The sequence below is a fragment of the Cervus canadensis genome, chromosome 26 (assembly GCF_019320065.1).
Source record: "Cervus canadensis isolate Bull #8, Minnesota chromosome 26, ASM1932006v1, whole genome shotgun sequence".
In the NCBI taxonomy this organism is placed as follows: Eukaryota; Metazoa; Chordata; class Mammalia; order Artiodactyla; family Cervidae; genus Cervus; species Cervus canadensis.
In genome coordinates this window covers 51948715-51963128 of record NC_057411.1, presented here as the reverse complement: position 1 = coordinate 51963128, position 14414 = coordinate 51948715, and the positions used below count along the sequence as shown (strand labels likewise).

Here is a 14414-nt window from a genome sequence, read left to right as displayed (position 1 = left end):
CTTCACGTGTGTATTTGTGCAAAAAATTGCTATCTTAACCGTCTTTATATGCACAGTTCAGGGGTATTAAGTACATTTGCATTATTGTGCACCATTACTGCCACGTGCTCCAGAACTTTTCCGTCTTATGAGACAGAAACTGTTTCCTAATTGAACACCAGCTCTTCATTCTCTCTTCCCCATTCCCTTGCAGCTACCCTTCTATCAGTACTTCTGTCTCTATGAATTTGATTACTATTGGGACCTATGTAAGTGCAGTCAGGGAGTGCCCTGGTGGTCCAGTGGTTCAGTTCAGTTCAGTCGCTCAGTCGTATCTGACTCTGCCACCTCATGGACTGCAGCACGCCAGGCCTCCCTGTCCATCACCAACTCCCAGAGTTTACTCAGGCTCACGTCCTTGAGTCTGTGATGCCATCCAACTATCTCATCCTCTATCATCCCCTTCTCCTCCCGCCTTCAATCTTTTCCAGCATCAGGGCCTTTTCAAATGAGTCAGTTCTTTGCATCAGGTGTGCCAAAGTGCTGGAGTTTCAGCTTCAGCATCTGTCCTTCCTGTGAATATTCAGGGTTGATTTCCTACAGGATTGACTGGTTTGATCTCCTTGCAGTCCAAGCAACTCTCAAGAGTCTTCTTCAACACCACAGTTCAAGAGCATCAATTCTTGTGGTGCTCAGCTTTCCTTATAGTTCAACTCTCACATCCATACATGACCATTGGAAAAACCATAGCTTTGACTAGATGGTCCTTTGTTGGCAAAATAATGTCTCTGCTTTTTAATATGCTGTCTATGTTGGTCATAGCTTTTCTTCCAAATGGCAAGTGTCTTTTAATTTTATGCTGCACTCACCATCTGCAGTGATTTTGGAGCCCAGAAAAATAAAGTCTGACACTGTTTCCACTGTTTCCCCATCTATTTGCCATGAAGTGATGGGACTGGATGCCATGATCTTAGTGTTCTGAATGTTGAGTTTTAAGCCAACTTTTTTACTCTTCTCTTTCACTTTCAAGAGGCTCTTTAGTTCTTCACTTTCTGCCATAAGGATGGTGTCATCTGCATATCTGAGGTTATTGATAGTTCTCCTGGCAATCTTGACTCCAGCTTGTGCTTCATCCAGCCCAGCATTTCTCATGATGTACTCTGCACATAAATTAAACAAGCAGGGTGACAGTATACAGCCTTGACGTACTCCTTTTCCTCTTTGGAACCAGTCTTTTGTTCCATGGCCAATTCCAACTGTTGCTTCTTGACATGCATACAGATTTCTTAGGAGGCAGGTCAGGTGGTCTGGTATGCCCATCTCTTTCAGAATTTTCCACAGGTTATTGTGATCCACACAGTCAAAAGCTTTGGCGTAGTCAATAAAGCAGAAGTAGATGTTTTTCTGGAACTCTCTTGCTTTTTCTGTGATCCAGCGGATGTTGGCAATTTGATCTCTGGTTCCTCTGCCTTTTCTAAATTCAGCTTGAACATCTGAAAGTTCATGGTTCACGGACTGTTGAAGCCTGGCTTGGAAAATTTTGAGCGTTACTTTGCTAGCATGTGAGGTGAGTGCAATTGTGCGATAGTTTGAACATTCTTTGGCATTGTCTTTCTTTGGGACTGGAATGAAAACTGACCTTTTCCAGTCCTGTGGCCACTGCTGAGTTTTCCAAATTGGCTGACATATTGAGTGCAGCACTTTCACAGCATCATCTTTTAGGATTTGAAGTAGCTCAGTTGGAATTCCATCACCTCCACTAGCTTTGTTCATAGTGATGCTTCGTAAGGCCCACTTGACTTCACATTCCAGGATGTGTGGCTCGAGGTGAGTGGTCACACCATCGTGGTTATCTGGGTCGTGAAGATCTTTTTCATACAGTTCTTCTGTGTATTCTTGCTACCTCTTCTTAATATCTTCTGCTTCTGTTAGATGCATATTTGTGTCCTTTATTTGTGTCCTTTATTGAGCCCATTTTTGCATGAAATGTTCCCTTGGTATCTCTGATTTTCTTGAAGAGATCTCTAGTCTTTCCTATTCTGTTGTTTTCCTCTATTTCTTTGCATTGATCACTGAGGAAGTGCAGTGGTTAGGACTCTGCAATTTCACTGCTGAGGGCGTGGGTTCAACCTCCGGTCAGGGAACTTAAGATCCTGCAAGCTGTGTGAAAAAGTGAAAGTCGCGTCCAACTCTTTGTGGCTCCATGGAATATACAGTCATGGAATTCTCCGGACCAGAATACTGGAGTGGATAGCTGTTCCCTTCTCCAGGGGATCTTTCCAATCCAGGGATCGAACCTAGGTCTCCCACATTGCAGGTGGATTCTTTACCAGCTGAGCTACCAGGGAAGCCCTGCAAGCTGTGTGGTGTGACCAAAAAAAAGTGGAATCATACAATATTTGTCCTTTTGTGAGCAGCTTATTTTACTTAGTATAATGTATGCAGGGTTTGTCCATGCTGTAGTATGTCTCAATACTTCATTCGTTTTTAAGGCTGAACAATATTCCATTGTCTGAGGATCACAGTTTATCAATTCATTCACCTGCTGAAGGACACCTTAATTGCTTCCAGATTTTGGCAGTGATGAAATGAAACTGATATAAACCTCCATGTGCAGGTTTTTCTGTGGCTGTAAGTTTTCAGCTTCCTTGGGTAAATTCCAAGGAGTGGGATTGCTGGATCATATGATGAGAGCATGTTCAGTGTTGTGAGCAACCACCGAACTGTGTTCCCAGCAGCGGTGAGGAGACTTCTGCTGCTCCGCATCTGCTTGGGCAGCTGGTGCTGTCGGTGTGGTGGAGTCTGGCCGTGCTGACCGGCGTGGAGTGACTGCTTTCCCTGCCGTCCTCCACGGGGCCCCTCCCAGGCCGGCTGTGGGGTGGGAAAGCCCCTGGGCAGCTCCCTGTTGCCTGGCAGGGCTGCGCAGTGTCACTCCTTCTAGGCCCATCTTGTGTTTCTTGGCTCGGGATTTGGGCCACTGCCACCTTCTGAGGCATAGTTTTTGAGGGTGACTGTCTCTCCAGGGGCCTCCGGGGGTGTTTGCTCCGGGCCCAGCCCTGGGCTGGCTGGAGGAGCGGCTCGGGACACAGCGCTCTGACTGCTGACTGTGGCGAGGCCGGTGCTCAGTCCCCAGGAGCTGGAGCGCGGGGGCGGTCACTTGCTGTGAGGAGGCAGTGGTGCAGCCCGAGGCTGGCCCAGCCGCGGCCCCGCATTCTGCGCCCTCTGAGCCCGCAGCTCTCCTGGGCCCGGGCGCCCGCCTGGCCCTGCCCGCTGCTCCAGGCCCGGCTCGGAGGCCTGTGTCCTGTCCCCTGCAGCCGGGCCTGGGGGCTCGTTGGTCTTCCCACCTCGTTTCTGGACCTGGAGATTTCCCTCCTTTGTTTTGAATTGGGTGATGTATATAGCTAACTTTTTTTTTCTTTCTTTAAAAAAAATAATAATTTGGCCATCTTCTCCAGAAATCTCCTGAAATGTGTTAAAATGGTAATGGAATTCATCCTAATGTTGAACCATCATTTTTGAATAAATGCTCTTTAGCTGCAATACCTTATTTTAATATGTATGGTAACAACTGGGTTTGGTTTGCTTCTGTTTTATCATGTTTTTTTACGGTCCTACTTTACTGATCTTGGTTGATAGCTTTTTTTGTACTACTTCTCTGGTTTTGGTGGGAGAGGTATGCCAGCCTCTGTAGTAATGTTTGGGAAGCTCTCCATCACTTTCCATGTTCCGGAGTAATTTAAACAATAGGAATGCTGTGTTTACATGATGAATAATACACAGCAGTTGGAAAGACTGAGTGGTACTTGTTTATATCAGCACGGCAGAAATCAACATGTGTTGATCAAATCGCAGGTCCAGTGTGGTAGCATTTCTTGGCATGCAAACCCCATGCAGCAGTTCTCCGTCCCTGGGTGTGCTCCATAGCCTGGAAGGGCGCTTTGTGAGCTGACGGTGGGGGACTGAGTGGGACTCGGGCTTCCTGAACAGGCAAGTGCCGTCTTTGTTTTCCTCAGTCATCCTGTCCAAGGCCTGCGGGAGGTGGCGCTGCGCTGGGAGCTTGTGTTTGGCTTCTAGCTGTTGGACTTGGGGCTCCCGGTGGGTGCTGTGGGCACGGAGAACCAGAACCCCAGGACACTGCTGTGGATGTGTGGTGGGCAGCAGGCAGCCTGCTGGGCTGAGCCTGGCTTCTCTCGCCTGGGGCCCTGGGGTGCCCTGAGCCCGTCTTGCCTGTCCTCGGCTGGAGGCACACCATTGTCCAGAGGTCTTGTTTTATGTCAAAAAAACTTGAAGCAAATGTAGCGAAATGCTAAAAACTATCGTTTTGGACTGGTGGGTGTACAAACATGTCCTGTTGTTGTCTGTACTATTCTGCTTTTAAAACTCTTCCCCCTCCCCGATTGAGAGTCACTGAGCCAGTGAAGCCCTCTGGGTCTTTCTTCCGTGGTGGTGGTGGGCTTTGCAGGTTGTCTACCTCTTGGTTGGGTTTTATATTTTTCTTGGAGTGCTAGATAGAATGAAAGATTCTCTAACTTACTGGTGTAACCTTGGTAAAAAATGAGAACTCCCTGAAAGATCAAGTCAGTGGTCAGTGCCGTGTCGGAAGTGAGAGTGGACCCTCTCTAGGGGGCCATGGCTTCAAGCGTTGTCCCAGATGGAATCCTGAGAAGTAGTGAGCAGCCCACAGTTTCAGGTTGAGGGAAGGAAACAGACCAAATGCACAGAGAAGCAGGTACCATGAGTGAAAATAAAGTACCATCAGTAGACACAGGTCTGCAAAGACCAGATATTTAAAAGTTATGTCTGATATATGCAAAGATTTAAAAGAAACTTGAAAATTCCAACAGGAACAGGCAATCTTGAAAATGTGGTTCACATGTAGGTCATGATTACCTAGGCTTGGTATTAAATCCTGAGAGGAGCCATAAACCTGAATTTCTGTGTAAATATTCCAGACTCCAGTTGTTGGCGACTGACCTCCTGATTATCTGTCCATTGGCGCTGTTTCTCAGTATCATGGTCTTAGCTGTTGCTCTGACCCAGGCTGCCGTTGGCATCCTTCACTCGCACAGGCTCCTCGGAGCTCGCGCGGAACCTCTGGGTAGCAAGCACGGGGCGCTGCAGCTGTTGTCTGTGTCCTGTCTGTGAGGGTATAACGCGGTGTTGCACCTTCTGCTGTAGGCCCTTGAATGTTAGGAAACTGGGGAACAAATAGCCTTGCTCACATTCACCATTTCTGGTGTCCTTCATTTCTTCCTAAAGGTCTCAGGATCAGTCTGGTCTCATTTCTCGTCACCCTCAAGAACTTCTGTTAACGTTTCTCATAGTGAAGATCTGATGGCAACAACTTCGTAATTGGTATTTCTTTTAAAATATATTCAGTTGTCGTTCTTACAGAGTATTTTTCCTGGATAGCAGATACCAGGTGGGCAGTTGTTTTTCTTTTCCCCCATTACTCTAATCAGGTCTGGCTTCTGTTTCTCACGAGACGTGAGTGACCATCCATGTCATTGTTTTGTATTTAATGGGCCTTTTTCCCCCTCTGCTCTTCAGGGTTTCTCTTTATCTTGGTTTAAATGTTTCCACTGACTATACCTGGGTGTGGGTTCTTTTACATATATCCTGCTGAGATTTGGGCTTCCCTTGTGGCTCAGCTGGTAAAGAATCCGCCTATAATGCAGGAGACCTGAGTTTGATCCCTGGGTTGGGAAGATCCCCTGTAGAAGGGAGAGGCTCCCCACTCCAGTATTTTGGCCTGGAGAATTCCATGGACTATATGTATATATATATATAGTCCGTGGGGTTGCAAACAGTTGGACATGACTGAGCGACTTTCACTTCACTTCACTTTTGCTGAGATTTGCTGAGCTTCTTGAATCTGTGAATTTTTGTCTCACTGAATCTGAAAAGTTTTTCTGTTTAATTTTTCCCAAATGTTTTTTCTATCTCATTGTTTCTTCCCTCTCCTCTGGGTAGGAGTGGGAATCCAGACCCTTTGATGTTGGTCTATAGCATAAGCTAGAATCAAGATTGCCAGGAGAAATATCAATAACCTGAGATATGCAGATGACACCACCCTTATGGCAGAAAGTGAAGATGAACTAAAGAGCCTCTTGATGATTGTGAATGAGGAGAGTAAAAAAGCTGGCTTAAAACTCAGCATTCAAAAAATGAGGATCATGGCATCCAGTCCCATTACTTCATGGCAAATAGATGGGGAAACAATGGAAACAGTGACAGATTTTATTTTCTTGGGCTCCAAAATCACTGCAGATGATTACTGCAGCCATGAGATTAAAAGATGCTTGCTCCTTGGGAGAAAAGCAATGACATACCTAGACAGAGTGTTAAAAAGCAGAGACATTACCTACAAAGGTCTGTATAGTCAGAGCTATGATTTTTTTCAGTAGTCATGGATGGATGTGAGAGCTGGACAGTAAGAAAGTCTGAGCACTGAAAAATTGGTGCTTTTGAACTGTGGTGTTGGAGAAGACTCTTGAGAGTCCCTTGGCCTGCAAGGAGATCCAACCAGTCCATCCTAAAGGAAATCAGCCCTGAATATTCATTGGAAGGACTGATGCTGAAGCTGAAACTCCAGCACTTTGGCCACCTGATGCGAAGAACTGACTCATCTGAAAAAACCCTGATGCTGGGAAAGATTGAAGGCGGGAGGAGAAGGGGACAGCAGAAGATGAGATGGTTGGATGGCATCACCGACTCGATGGACGTGAGTTTGAGGAAGCTCCAGGAGTTGGTGATGGATACGGAGGCCTGGCGTGCTGCAGTCCATGGGGTTGCAAAGAGTCGGACACTTGTGAGCGACTGAACTGAACTGGTGGAGTCTCTGGTTCCCCCAGTCCTCTGGAAGACCTATAATCAAATTCTGCTGGCCCTCAAGGCTGGATGCCCAGCCCCTTTGTTGGATCCCCAACAGGAAGCCTGACGCGGGGCCCAGAGCCTTCACAGCAGTGCTCACGCCCTTTGGTGTTCTTATCCAGTCTGTGGGTCACCCGCCCAGCGCGTGTAGTGTTTGATTTTATCCTGAATGCGTTCCTCCTGCCGTCTTGCTATGGTTGCTTCTTTGTCTTTGGACGTTGGGTATCTTTTTTTTGGTGGGTTCCAGCATCGTCATTTTGATGGTTTTTAACAGCTAGTTGCAATTTTAGTACCTTCACAGGAGATGAGCACACCTGGTTTTATCCTGGATATTGTGAGTGATGCGCTGGAGACACTCTTTTTTTCCCATTATGTTCTTCCTAAGAGTAGACTTTTTCTTTCAGTTGTGTTAAAATACACGTAACATTTACCATCTTAACCATTTGAAAAAATTATTTGGCTGTGCTGGGTCTTAGTTGAGGCATGCGTGATCTTTTAGTTGTAGCACAAGAACTCTTAGTTGCAGTGTGTGGAATCTAGTTCCCTGACCAGGGATCGAACCCAGGTCCCCTGCAGTGGGAGTATGGAGTCTTGGCCGCTGGACCACAGGGAAGTCCCCCCTCTTAACCATGTTTAAACGTGCAGTTCAGGGTGTTAAGTACATGCACAGTGTTGCAGCCATCGCCACCAGAAGTGTTTCATCTTGTGAACCTGGAACTTTGCCCCCGTTAAAACACCACCTCCCTGATCTCCCCTCCCTCAGATCCTGGTGTCCGCCTTCCTACGTTCTGTCTGTGGATTCGATTATGCACGAGAATGCAGCCACGCAGTGTTTGTTAGCCTCTTGTGACTGGCTGACTGCACTCCGTAAGGCCCTCAAGGTCCTGCCATGGCAGGTGTCCACCTCCCCTTCCTGTCCAAGGCTTCAGCACGCCTCGCTCTGTGGATGGACACGGGGCTCCGATACCCCCGCATCCCTGCCTTCCGTGCCCTGGAGTGTGTGTCGGGTGGGCTTGCTGGGTCCTTTGGATTCTCTGAGGAAGCCCCGCTGTTTTCCTTCCTGTCCCACCCCCAGTGCACAGGGCTCCCTCCAGGCCCTGCTTTCTGTGTTTTGATAGTGGGTAGCCATCCTCATAGGTGCTGTGTGAGGTGGCATTTCTTTGGGGTTTTGATCTTTTCTTTTTTTGTTTTCGGTGGGGGGAAGGCCCTCACTGCACGACTTATGAGATCTTAGTTCCCTGACTAGGGATTGAACTCAGGCTCCCGGGCAGTGGGCGTGCGGGCCTGTGCGCGGGCCATGTGGCCTGGGGCTGGGCAGGTCTGTGTGTGCCCGCCACCTGCGCTGTGCCCACCATGGCCCCAGCGGCCACATGTGTGCTCCTGTGCCTTGAGGTTGTCGGCGTCTCTTTTTGTCCAGCTAGTCTGATGTGAGCGGGGCTGGGAACCCACTCAGATTTGCCCTAGAAGCCCCGTGTGGGTCCCGGCGGACCGTCCCGGTGTGTGCTCGTTTGCGTCGGCTGTCGGTGGAGGCAGTCCCCCACTGCCTGGCTCCCACAGAGCTGGCCCGGCTGCACACGCAGCCCCCAGGGGTGTCCCTGTGTGGCGGTCCCTCGGGGTGACAGGGCTGAGCTCCGGTGCAGTGCTGTCGGTCGCAGGCACCCCGATGGGGGCACTCAGTCTCGGCGCCCTGCTCTCCCCGGTAGCTCATCTCGGAGGGCCTCCTTGCTGCCGTCGTGGTGTGCTCCTGGTGGTCTGGGGGAACTCTTCCCAGCGGAGTGGGCGCCTGCCTGTTCCCTGTGAGCTGCTTTCACTGGGTGTCCCTAGTGACAGGCTGCGGCTCCCGGGGAAGCCCCTCCGCCCGTGGGCCTCAGGCAGCCCATCTGGCCCTGGGTGCTGTGCTTGGCGTGCCCCGTCCAAGGAGAACTGAGTGTCCTTGACGTTGCGCCCCCTCCTCGTCCCTGCGGTCAGCATGGGCCAGGCGGATGGTAGGGAGCCTGCTGCGCCTTGCCCGGCCGTCTGGGCTTAAGCTTTGCTGCCCAGTGGCTGTGGGTGGGCCCGGAGCCCCTGCCCGGCTCTGCTTCCAGCTGTGTCTCAGGTCCTCCCTCTTGTCCTCTGCCCAGGCCTGGCTTTTCACTGGCTGCCTTGGGTGCTGCCGTGGCGGCAGGTGGAGGGGACAGCCTCCGTTTCCGAGGGCTCTGGGGGCAGTGGCGTGACTTCCTTTCCTCTCCTGACTTTTGTGTTCTGCCACGAAAACCCAGTCCTATATCCTTTCACTTTGTTGTTTTGTGACTCCTGTCATTTCTGTGATATTAGAACTGCCTGTTGGGACCGAAATCACAGCAAACACCATAAATTGCCTCAAAATCCCCGAAACTCCCCAAATGTATAGACAGCTAGCTCCATTGGCGTACTCATCTTAGGTTTGAAATTAAGATGTTTCTTTTCTCCTCTTTTTCTAACGCTGCAGTGTTCTGAGACGGAGGCGCCTAGGCTGAATGGAATTCAGCGTCAGGAAAAGCCCTCTCTCTGCTCCGAAGGTGGTGAAGTGCGTGAAGATGAAGCAGGCCCCGGAAGTCCTGGGCGGTGCCAATGGAAAGCCCCCGAGCTGCGACGTGAGCCGAGAGTGCTCCGTGTTCCTGAGCAAAGCCCAGCTCTCCGCCGGCCTGCAGGACGGGGTCGTGCAGAAGTTCAACGGCCATGACGCGCTGCCGTTCATCCCGGCCGAGAGGCTAAAAGACCTCACCTCCCGCGTCTTTAATGGAGAGCCCGGTGCTCACGATGCCAAACTGCGTTTTGAATCCCAGGAAGTGAAGGGACTTGGGACCCCACCTCACACTACCCCTGTCAAAAATGGCTCTCCAGAAATTAAGCTGAAAATCACTAAAACCTACATGAATGGGAAACCTCTCTTTGAGTCCTCCATATGTGGCGATGGTGCGGCCGCCGTGTCCCATTCGGAAGCAGACGGACAGAGACCAGAGCACAAGGCCCGGAGGAGCCGCAAGAGAAGCGCGCAGTGCGGCTCTTTGCTGGAGCACGGCCTCGTGGAGGCCGCCCTGGTGCCCAGGGTCTCCAGCCCCACGGACAAAAAGGTATTTGTGAGCGAGGAGCTCTGGGCGGGTGGCAGGGGGCCTCGGAGGACACTCGACGACGTGCGAGAGGCGGTAGGAGGTGGGCGTGGCCCCCGCGGCCTGCTCTCTGCTCGCCCTGTGTGCTCGGCCCGGGCGCCTGGCTGTGCTGCGGGGACGCTCACATCCTGTTGAGCAGCACCAAGGCCTGGAGATGAACTGTGAAGACTGAATGAGGTTCTGAATCTGGGCCTGGCCATTCCAGAGCCCTTGGCCTTCAGGCGGTCCTGTTTTCACAGAGCTCCTCTCCGCCTAATGGCGGTCAGTGGGAGACCCCTAGGGCCTTCCTTGGTCTGTGCTGTCTGAGGAGGGGCAGGCCCGCCGGCCTCCCCTTGGTCACTGTCCACCCGGGGCTCCTTTGGCAGGGGTCCTGCGGATGGCTCACCCCAGTGAGCATGGGCCGTGCCTCCCGCCTGCACACTCTTGGTGCCCAGCGCAGAGTGCGGTGCTGGAGTGCGCATGAATGCGTGTTCAGGCTTCGAAGGCTGGGGTAGGAATGTGGGACGAAAACATGGTGTTTATGCTAGAAGTCTTCAGTGACACGCGGGAACCTTGACCCTGGCAGAGGAGCTGCAGAGGGCTCTATGGTGCCCCTGTTCCTGAGGTCTGGTGGTCTGCATTCACAGGGTCTGGCAGGCCTCTGTGTGCTGGTCAGGCGAAGCTCCAAGCCCACTTTCAGGAGTAGGGGCAGGGGCTTGAGGCCAGCTTGGGTTTCTTCTCACCAAGGCCAGAGTAATCACTGTAAAATTATAGTGAGGAATCTTGTTTACGGTCCCACAGATAAGACGGAAAAGGACCGACATTTCCCTGGAGGAGTTGAAACTAATGAAGACCTTCAGGGTTTAAAAGTGTCTGTTGAGAGCTGCGGCGGGGGCGCGGGGCGACTCTGACGCAGTCCCAAGGGTGGCAGCTTGGGCTGATGCGGCCCTGCGTGAAGCCCCTGGTGGGTCCATGCTCCTTTATAGGAAAGAAGCTGCCGGTTGGTTTTGTTAAGACTTGGGCAGTCACCTGCTTTTGCCTCTCAGAGTCTGACTTCACCCTCCGAGTGGTGACAAATACTACCTGTCCTGAGGGCGTGGTGGCGAGGCTGAGTGTGATACTGGGATGTTGTGGAATAGCCTGAGAGCTGGCATCTTTGAGAAGTGTGTGTGTGCCTGCTCGGTGCCAGCCCTCACCCCCCCGATGAGGCGCGGTGACCACGCTCTCCTCCATTCACACATGTGGGACTGAGGCTCAAAGCAGGTCAGCGATTCGACTGTGCTCAGCCCCCTGACGAGGATGCTGCTCTTGCCAGGCCTTCAGCCTCCTCCTGGCCTGGGTTCTGAGATGCAGTGGCTGAGTCTCAGAGAGCCCAGGCCCTGGTTGGTGGAGGTGCGGCTGGGCCTGCTGCTGAGCCCCCGTGTCCTGGCCTCCCTGGGGTCCTCTCTCCCGAGGACTGACTGTCTATAAGGGCTCAGAGGGGCGGAGGGCCAGAGGATGAATTCCATGAGAATTTTTGTCCAGCCTGCAAATAAAGCTCCACTAAAGGCCTCCCACCAGGCCAAGGAACTGGATTTCTGCAGAAGCCTTTGTAATGTTGGGCACCTCTGTATGCCAGGTACTTGCTGACCTTTTAGCTGAGGGCAGGAGATGAACAGTTTTGATGAAGTGCTATCAGGGCTGTTACCTAAAAAGCAGTGAGGGAACCGTGAGGGAAAGCACACTTCTTTTTAGGTGTGTGTGTACACGTGTGTGTATAGAATCTCTGGTCTGACTCACCCTTGGTCTTCTGTGGATAGGAAGCTGGATTTAGGGGTAGGTACTCGATGTATCTCTTGTTCATTTTCAGATTCCCGCTAAGAGAGAATCCTGTCCGAATAGCAGCAGAGACAAAGACCAGCTGCTGAAGTACAATGTCGGGGACCTGGTGTGGTCCAAGGTGTCCGGTTACCCCTGGTGGCCGTGCATGGTCTCTGCCGACCCGCTCCTGCACAGTTACACCAAGCTGAAAGGTATCGTGTTTGGGGCTGCTTTTCCATCTTTGTCTTCTGCACTTGATTGTTCTCATCTCCCAGCTTCCTTCTTCCTCTTCCTCCAGCAGCCCTGCTGTGGTTCTTTATTCCCCTTTTTTATTGTGCTTTAATGCGCAGACATGAGACTTAGCGTCCTAACTGAGTGCTCAGATAGTGTATGAAATGCATTCACATTGCCCTGTAGTGGTCCCCACCGTCTGTGCCCAGAGCTCTGCTCACTCTGTGGACCCGAAACGTTGTGCCCGTGAGGTGGCAGCTCCTCGGTGCCCCACCCCAGACCCTGGTGGCCCCCTCTGCTTCTGGCCTGCTGTCTGTGGTGTGGGTTTGCATCTCCCTAGTGATGAGTGATGTTGAGCGTCTTTTCATGTGCCTATTAGCCATTCATACAGCATTTGAATCCGCTTGTTTGTGGGGGTGGGTTGCATTGTTAAATTTTTTGTGGTTCATTTTGCAACTTTGAAGTTAGTGATTCAGACATGACACGTTACTTTTTTTTTTATATCCGACTTAGATATGTACTTTATCTGATTGAATTAGTATTAAAGGAGAATGGTCTCTGCCTTGTCATTTGCTTTTCAGGTTTTATGATAATTTATTATTATTTAGATATATAGTAATTACTTATGTTAGCATGATTTTCAGAAATTAGTATTTTATATTGCATTTTAGTTTAAAAAATGTCCCAGTTTATTTTATTAGGTGGGAAAAAGGAAAAAAAACTAGAGATAATCATCTTTGGTGTCATGAAACTTAAGTTATAAATCAGAGAAGTTAGAGAACATATTAAGAATGTAATGTGTTATTGATACAGATTAGAGCAGATGCTTAAATAATAATTGGACAATTCATGAAACATAAGATCTCATGTGGTTTTGGAGGACAAAAAAGAAATCGGGTGATTTGAGAGTCTCATAAGCAGTTCTTCTAGAGTGAAGTTTGACTTTGGTGTGAGGAAGGTGAGATGTGGAGATGCAGGGTTGGAGCTGGCTGCCTTGGTGCCCAGGCGACGGTGCCCTCCAGCGGCGTGGGCGGCAGGGCGGGGCCTGCCTGGTGTGCCCCTCTTGGCCTCTGGCTAGAGGCCTGAGGCCTGAGCCTTGCCGGGGCCTTGCTGCTGGGAGTGGGGTGCAGCGGTGCCCCCTGGCAGGCAGACTGGGAGGCACAGGTTGGGATGAGAGGCCCTCTCCTGCATCCCGAGACGCCGGCGTGCACGTGCGTGGTGAAGGTGTGCAGGATGCCGGGGCTGGGGAGGAGCCTGTGGGCCGGTTCTGGTTCTGACTCGGTACAGGATGTGTAGCTTCGTCAGCTTGTCAGCATCAGCTTGTCCCTGTTGGGGCTTCCGGGGCCCCAGGATGCACCCCAGAGGCCTCTGGACTTGGTCAGAGTAGGACAGAAGCACCAGTTGAGGCAGAAGCCAGGCTGTCCTGCTGTGGTCGGCATGGGCCTTCTGACCCGGTGGCAGCCCCCCTCCCAGCTCCAGGCGGTCTGGGCAGCGGCCGTCCAGGCCCCACACCTCCACACTGCTCGTCTGCAGAGCACGTCAAATGCAACCTCTCGGGGTCCTTCTTAGCATTGGGATTTCTGCTTCATTTCAGCCTCCCCGCATCTCAGACCGTAGAACTGAAGGCGTCTTTCCATATCTCTTTGTTCCAGCTACTAGGGTTAATTAAGTTCATTACACGTTCCCCCGATTTAGGGTTGAGTAGTTTCTATAGTCTACAGCAGCTTCATCCCTTCATGGCAAATAGATGGGGAAACAATGGAAGCAGTGAGAGACTTTATTTTTTGGGGCTCCAAAATCACTGCAGATGGTGACTGCAGCCATGAAATTAAAAAAAGACGCCTGCTCCTTGGAAGAAAAGCTATGACCAACCTAGACCGCATATTAAAAAGTAGAGAGACATTACTTCACCAACAGAGGTCCGTCTAGTCAAAGCTATGGTTTTTCCAGTAGTCATGTACGGATGTGCGAGTTGGACTATAAAGAAAGCTAGTCACCGAAGAATTGATGCTTTTGAACTGTGGTGTTGAAGAAGACTCTTGAGAGTTACTTGGACTACAAGGAGATCAAACCAGTCAGAAGGCTGAGAGCCAGGATGAGTTGCAAGGGGATTCACATGACCTTTGGAAAGTGAAGGGGTCAGAGGAAGCTGTGAGACTGTGGGGTTGCCCTGTGCCGCGGCCCGTGCTCAGGAGGTGTGGACCAGAGTGTCTATCCAGTTATCCAGGAAATCAACCCTGAATACTCATTGGAAGGACCGATGCTGAAGCTGAAGCTCTTAATACTTTGCAAAGAGTATGACTCATTGGAAAAGACCCCGATGCTGGGAAAGATTGAGGGCAGGAGGAGAAGGGGACGACAGGGGATGAGATGATTGGATGGCATCACTGACTCAATGGACATGAATTTGAGCAAGCTCCAGAA

General features: G+C 50.9%; 1 protein-coding gene across 6 annotated transcripts in view; it reads left to right on the top strand.

Annotated features, from left to right (window-relative positions):
- The window catches only part of NSD2 (nuclear receptor binding SET domain protein 2), a 69261-nt gene that overhangs the window by 17417 nt on the left and 37430 nt on the right, over window positions 1-14414 (top strand). For all 6 annotated transcript variants that reach the window (XR_006265700.1, XM_043448422.1, XM_043448423.1 and 3 more), the window contains exons 2-3: window positions 9320-9944; window positions 11809-11971. Coding sequence is in view for 5 of the 6 variants with exons in the window: in XM_043448422.1 (XP_043304357.1) it covers window positions 9348-9944; window positions 11809-11971 (760 nt within the window). In the remaining variant the exon portion in view is untranslated. The remainder of the gene's footprint in view (window positions 1-9319; window positions 9945-11808; window positions 11972-14414) is intronic.